This window comes from Schistocerca nitens, chromosome 4, assembly GCF_023898315.1.
Source record: "Schistocerca nitens isolate TAMUIC-IGC-003100 chromosome 4, iqSchNite1.1, whole genome shotgun sequence".
In the NCBI taxonomy this organism is placed as follows: domain Eukaryota; kingdom Metazoa; phylum Arthropoda; class Insecta; order Orthoptera; family Acrididae; genus Schistocerca; species Schistocerca nitens.
In genome coordinates, this window is record NC_064617.1 from 383725157 (window position 1) to 383732489 (window position 7333).

The 7333-nt window shown below is 44.4% G+C and overlaps 1 protein-coding gene across 2 annotated transcripts in view; it reads left to right on the forward strand.

Annotated features, from left to right (window-relative positions):
- Positions 1 to 7067, forward strand: part of LOC126251542 (brain protein I3) — a 28909-nt gene extending 21842 nt beyond the window's left edge. For both annotated transcript variants that reach the window (XM_049952052.1, XM_049952051.1), the window contains one exon: positions 6468 to 7067. In XM_049952052.1, coding sequence (XP_049808009.1) covers positions 6468 to 6599 — 132 coding nt within the window. In that variant the 3' untranslated portion in view covers positions 6600 to 7067. The remainder of the gene's footprint in view (positions 1 to 6467) is intronic.
- The last annotated feature ends 266 nt before the right edge of the window (positions 7068 to 7333 follow it).

Sequence of the window (7333 nt, forward strand, 5' to 3'; positions counted from 1 at the left end):
ACTGGATGGTATAGTCGCGGAGAAAAACGAACTTGCTTGAAAGGAGGTTGGAGGGTGCTTAGGAGAGGGGGAGGAGGGGGAGTATGGGTAGAGGGAGGGGGGGGGGTGTCAGGGAAATGTTTGCAAAATGTGTTCGGACCTGGCTTACGAAGTTGAGAAGGGGGGTGGAATTGTCGGGGGAGGTAGGTTGTAACAGCTTCCCAGGGAGGACAGGGTTTTCACCATAGATGAACTCTCTTGTGGTGCCTTGATATCTGGTTTGCATGATGACCATAGGCTGTGGAGTACCCACGGGATGGTCCGCATCCAAAGACTGTCGTGACACCGCAGTGCTGTCTTGAAAGTATGGTGCCACCATTCTACCAGTCCATTTGCTTGGTGATTGTAGGCAGTCATGCGACATTTGTTGATACCATTAGGCTGGCAGAGTTGGGCGAAGAGTGCTGATTCTAACTGCTGACCCTGGTCGGTGGTGACAATAGTGGGGTAGCCGAAGCGGGAAATCTAGGAGAAAAACAAAAGCCTTAGCTATAGTTTCAGCAGTTATGTTGGTGAGAGGTACAGCTTCTACCTGCTGAGGTAAACGATCGATGCAAGAAAGAACATAACAGAAATCGTCTGGGGTGGGGGGGGGGCGGGGGGGGGGGCAATGAGGTCCAGTTGTTCGTGGCAAAAGCAGCCAGATGGAATGTCAAATTTGCAGAGAGGTGGAACAGTGTGCTGGTGACCTTGTTGGGCTGGCAGGTGATGCAGTTCTGGGCCTAGGTCTGATAATCGTGTTTCATGTCTCGCCACATGAATCGTTCGGACACGAGGTGTGTCGATGACTTAATTCTGGAATGTGCTAGAGAATGTAGTGTGTCAAACACTGAACGGCGTTGGGATGAGGGGTCGGAGGCTGCTGGTGGAGGAGTTGCACCAGACTTCCTCTTGGACGCCAGCGAATTTTGCTTTGGTGAAAGACAGCGAAGTGGAGGTGCTGTTGAGAAGTCGCTGTGTATCCTTGTCCTGGTTCTGCGGGGACACGAGGTTAGAAAGGTCGGCGACTGTTGAGGTGGTGCTAAGGCAGGAAAGGAAATCTGCAACGATGTTGTTAGTGCCTTTGATTTGGCGGACGTCACTAGAGAACTGAGAGATGAAATCGAAATGCCAAAACCGATGGGGGCTAGGGTCAAGAGGGGGTTGCATATGGCATCTGCTACTGGCCAATGGTCGGTCAGGATGTAGAAAGGTCAGCCATCGACGTCGGGGTGGAAATGTTTCACTGCCCATAAACTGCTAAAAGTTTGTGGTTGAAGGCTGAGTTTTTGTTGGGCGTGTGAAAGTTTCTTAGAAAAGAACTGAAGTGGCATGACCACGTCATTGTGGCGTTCTTGTAGGACTGTGCCTAATGCAGAGTCACTGGCATCTGTGGTGACGAAGAGTTCAGCATCTGAGATTGGATAAGCGAGGGTGATGTCTCATGTGAGAGTCATTCAGGGCCTGGAAGGCTACCCGCATTGGTTCCGTCCACGGAATGGGCACTTCCTTGAAGTTTGCTTGCTGACAAGGGTGTTAGTGAGAGCAGCATGGGTCTCGGCTACATCAGGCAAATGACGACGGTAGTAGTTTATCGTGGAACCAATAGAGCTCGTTGTATGTGCTAGGGAGTAGCATGGATAAGATTGATTGCACCTTTGATTTGGAGGGGGGGGGGGGGGGGGGTATACCGGCAGCTGAAACTGTGTACCCCAAGAATTGGACAGATTGTTGGTGCATTTGCAGTTTGTCGGTGTTGATCTAGACTCTGTTTTATGAGAGTGTGTCCTTTACTATCATGATGTGGTGTTCATGATATTGTGTGGATTTGCTGAAGATCAGGATATCTTCGAGATATACGAAACAGAAGTTGAACTGGAGGAAGAGAGAGTCAATAAAGCATTGCCATGCCTTGACAGCCTTTTTTAACCGGAATGTCATGAAATGGTACTTGTACAACCCAATGGGGGTGATAATTGCCGTTTTCGGAATGTCTTAAAATGCAGCTGGCATTTGGTGATAAGCGCATTTGCAAAATGCTAAAATTGTAGCACCTGCGAGGAGGTGATTGAAGTCAGAAATGTTCAGTATGGGATAAACGCCCATCACAGTTCTAGTGTTCAAGCGTCTGTAATTGAAACACATATGAAAAGAGCTGTCTTGTTTAGGGGTTAGGTGTGCAGATGATGACTATTTACTATCGGAGGGCTGTAAAATTCCCGCCTCAAGAAGTTCCTGTATTTGCTGGCAAACCGAGCATAACTTGGGTGGGTTAATGCAGTGAGCCTATGTGGGCCCTCAGATGTGATGATGCGATGAGCAGTTCCATTTGTTTTGGTGGAAACCAAATGTTTGATGACTGCATGTGGGTGGGGCATAGCAGTGGCTGGTTTATTATGGGCACATGGCTTGGAAGTCGAGCTTGAGGTGGGCACGAGCGGTGCGCGTAGAGGCTGTCTATTGTCCGTAGTGCATGAGAGAGGCGAGCTCGGCAGTGGTGTCACTGCCGGCGCGCATGGAGCTGTGGAGCAAACCGTGCAAGAAGGCGCTGGGGGGGGGGGGGGGGCTGGGATTTTTATCAATGGGTGGGTGCACACGAGTGGTGGGGGGGCCATGGTCAGCACCCGGATGGCTGGATTCTCATGAGGCGCACGAGTTTGTTAGCAAAGCAAGTGTGAGAGACGTTGATCGTGGCTCCGGTGGGGGTAACACTTTGTGTTTGATACGGGAGTCACACGAGATAGGTGTGGTGTTGCTAACCTTTGTGCTGTTGTAAGCGGAGCTGTCTGGTGTGTTGGATGAATGATCAGGTGTTGGTGCTGCCAAGTTGTGTGAACTGATGTGGGTGGTGATTGTGGCATGCTCATTCTCAGCCCGTGCAATGCGGTTCTGTATATGAGGCCCTTGCATCACTCATATGATGTGGATGCTGGACTGGTGCATTTGACGCAGATGGTACTGCATTGGGTGCGAGCAAGCAGTTTGTCGGAGCAGAAGTCTGGCACAGAAGGCATGGCCGGCACTGTGTGAAAAGCGAGCGAGCAGGTGAATGGCTGCAGCCGAAACTCCCCCCAAGTTTATGTGCGGTGGTGGTGGCAGGGGGAGGGGGGGGGATTTGGAAGAGGCGATGTGCGCGGAGCAGCTCAGTAAAATGTTCCCGCTGTCCCACTGGGCTGTCGACATGACAAGCTGGGGCATGTTCGGAGGGGCAGATATCACAGTATCATTACATGGCTCATGGTTCACATTAGGTGGGGACCCGTTAAGTGCACTGAGGGGCCGAACAGTCACTGGGGTTGGCAACTGGCCTGGAAATGTTCGTGATATACACTGGACATCGTCCACTTTGTAAACCAATGAAGCAGTAAAACACTTGGGCATTGCGAGGGCAGGATCAGTACATGTGATCTGTTCTAACAAAGGAGAGGTTGCACATGGTACTGTTGTAACGGTCGCCCAGATGGCCAACATCTGATACATAATTTGTGCACGAAATGCAGAATCCACGTCAGTATGCTGAAATGCAGGGGCTTTGCTCTTCTCGTTATCATTTTCAAAATGCGTGTGTCAGTGCACACTCGCTGGAGAGACAAAGCCTGAATCTCCAGTCACATGCTGCACTGTTGAGTGGTGAAAGTGTTGAGGCGACGAAACTGTAGGAAATGTTCGTACAGTCCAGGTGGTGGTGAAGTGATGAAATGTCCTGTTATAGGTGCAGGAGCTTTGATATTCACGTGCTGCGCAGCAGGATGCATGGCCGTGCGGAACGAACAAAGGCATAAACAAAGCGGTGTGGTAGATGCGAAAATACTTGCACTATGAGGAAATGTTATTTTGATGTACTCAAAAATGTACTGGTTTGAGCACCGTTGAGTGCCTCAGCCGACTGGCGTGCAGTCGTGTGCGCCAGCCGCTGGTGACAAGGAAACTGGGCCTTCCTTCACAAGTTACACTGCAGGAAAAATAAGAACATTATACAAAGAAGTCACGACATGCTGCCATTGAGACCACACTCCAGATGTATTATAGACTATCAATTTTTTAATTTTTAATGAATAGTCACTGCTTCATTAATTGCCTCGCAATTACGTTTATGGTAATTGATCTGTCAGGCTCGAAGATTTTATTTTATAGGTGTTTTTAATCTTGTGCTTTTTTATACTGGCTTTTATACAACTGTATGTTTTACCTTGTCAGGCTAGAAGCTTCACATTATTAATATTTGCACTTTTTCTGTGGATTTTAAGTATGGATCCAATTCCATGTGGAGTATGGCAGTACCTGTTTATTGTCAGATGTGCGTTTTGTCACGTGAAGTAATTCTCATTGATGACTATGCATACCACATTTTAACCATTACAGTTACTGGTTAATCATGTAGCCTAGCTATAGTGCCCTCTGCTGGCATCGGTTTCCTTGCATAAATACCAAATGCATTCTGATCACCACCAGCACTTATTATGTACCTACATGTTTAGTTTGATGTTGATACTACACCAGAATATTTTATGGTAGGTATGGCTGGTATACATGGCTGTTAATCATGTAAACGTTTTATCTTCATAGCACCAGGGCTTCTATAGATTTAGCACCAGTAAACTAACTTAGTCGGTTACACAGTTTTTGTTTTTGTAACAGATCTGATGATGGCAGTAGCTGAAAGCAGTCATAATGAAATGAAAAAAAAAAAAAAAAAAAAAAAATGTGATCAATACGGACCTGAAAAGTAAAGTGCCAAAAATATGATCACGAACTCATTTTCAGACTATATGTCTTCAATTAATATGTCCACATCAAACCAGTCAGAAGACAGTTGACTCAAAAAAAAAAAATTACCTCAAAAGAAATGTAGTTATATATGTGTGGATTTAAATATAAAGAATTAGCTGGTGGAGTCAAAAGGATGTTCAGGAGAGATACCAGTAAGGCCATGGGCATGGGTATGTTGGTATACAAGGAAATGGTGTTGATAATGGCAAGTAGGCTTGCTGGTGGTAATGTGGTGTGGGGGATGATCAAGAGACAGTGAGGGAAGTGATTTATGTCTTTGATTTGGGAGTTTAGGTGGTGGCAGTTTTAGATGTTGGTCAGTAGGACCCAAGATTAAGTGGAAACAAAATAACCAGCTTCAGTGCGTTGTCTGGAACTGATAGGTTTATGGATTTTAGGAAGCACTTAGAAGGTGATAGTGCAAGGAGTAATTGGGGTGTACGGAGGGGGGGGGGGGGGAGAGAGAGAGATTTTGATTAAGCTCTTCCCAAAATCTCTCCCCAGAGCTAATCACCCTCTTCACCCAATTCCCTTTGCACACTTACCTTTCGCATGGTTCCCAAATTCCATAAACCTAACAATCCTGATGACCCATTATATCTAATTGTTGTGTTTTCACTAAAGGAAACATCTCTGACCAGTTACCCACAGCCTAGCTTACTATATCAAACATACAAACCTCTTCCTTCCAACTCCCAACCATCCCCACCCATTACCACCTGAATCCCCACTCGCCACTTTTAATGCCCCCTCCTTATACACCAATATCCCCCACGCCCATGCCCTTACAGTTACTGAACACTACCTCCCCAAAGTTCTTCAGACTCCAAACCCACCTCCACATACCTTACACACCTAATTAACTATGTCGCCATATATTTCTCCTTTGAGGATAAGATATACAAACAAATTTCTACCGTGGCTATGTGCTCCCACATAGCATCCTCTTATACCAGCCTGCGTATGGGCCACCTAGAGGAAATATACCTAGCCACCCAAGATCCCAAACCCCTCATCTGGTTCAAGTTCAGTGACTTATTTTCATTATCTGGACACAGTGCGAAGACAATCTATGCTCATTCCTCCACAACCTCAACACCTTCTCTCGCACCAGCTTCATGTGGTTATTCTTAGGCCAGCATTACACCTCTCCAGGGACTCCGTCAAAACCTTAATCCAAATCAACCTCACTGATCAACAACAATTCCTTCATTTTATGACTGTCATTACTTCCTCACTAAAGTCTTCCAAACAATCTGGGTAACCATGGACAATGCATATGCAGTGATGAGAAATCCCTTGCCCATTATACCAAAGATATTACTAGGGCCTTCACACACAGACGTTACCTCAAAATCTAGGCCAGACAGTTTTCCTGTACCATTTCCACAAACACCCTAAATCTCGGACCACCCACAGGAGCTAGCTGCAGAGTAACACACCCTTCATCTCACTATATTATCATTCTGGATTAGAACAACTGAATCATATCTTTCATCAGAGTTTTGACTAATCATCATGGTAACTAGAAATGAGGAATGTGTGCTTGAGCTCTTATTGTAGGGGGCAAAAAATTCAACCAGTGTTTTATAATGTATGATGGAGATCTTTGTTCATGCCATAATGTTACATTATAATTCGAGGAGTCTGTCTAAATACTTTTCTGTTTTATCTTTCAGATTGGTGTACTTGAAGATGACTACACATGCCTTGGAATATTCTGTGCCATTTTCTTCTTTCCACTAGGCATACTTTGCTGTTTGGCTTTGAAGAACAGACGATGTTCAAATTGTGGAGCATATTTTGGTTGAGAATCATTGTTGTTTCTGGGAAAGCATTCTAGTTATGTGGATCTTTTACATATGTAACAGAAGAGCAATATTGACGTTAAAGAAAGTGTTATTAATTTTCATAGATGATTTTTTTATGTATGTTACAATATCCACACTTGTGAATTGCAAGTTGCCTTGTAGTGCAGTGTATCTACATACTAATTTCTTTAAGAAGTAAGTGTACTGTGAGATGAATTCTCATTTGTGTAATAAAATGTGACATATTTTTATAGCCCGAGTTACAAAGTAAAGCATACCTTTATATTTTTGTGGGCCACTTGTTGTTTAGACATTTTGGAGTTGTTGCATAAATATGCTTAAGAGAGTCTAAAATTCCATGACAGTGAAGTCAGTTTTCACTGCTACTTTATGGAAATACCATTATAATAGCAGAAAGGTGGCATTTTTGTACATCCTGTTATTAAATTGTGTAATGATTTTAAAGCATTATGTCCTCATTATTCACAGAATACATGTAAAATGTACTTAATGTTATTTTAAAGTATGTTAATTAAAATCACTTAACTATTACCAGAAGTGTAATGAAGAAATATCTTGAAATATTAGCAACCAAAGAATTTCTATTAAACAAATTATATTTAAAAATAATAAGTGCCTTTTTTAGTAACTGCATTGACATTTCATGGTCGCTTGTTGGGGAGTGCAGCATAATTTCTTCCCACTATCTGATAAATTTAATTGCCCAATATTAT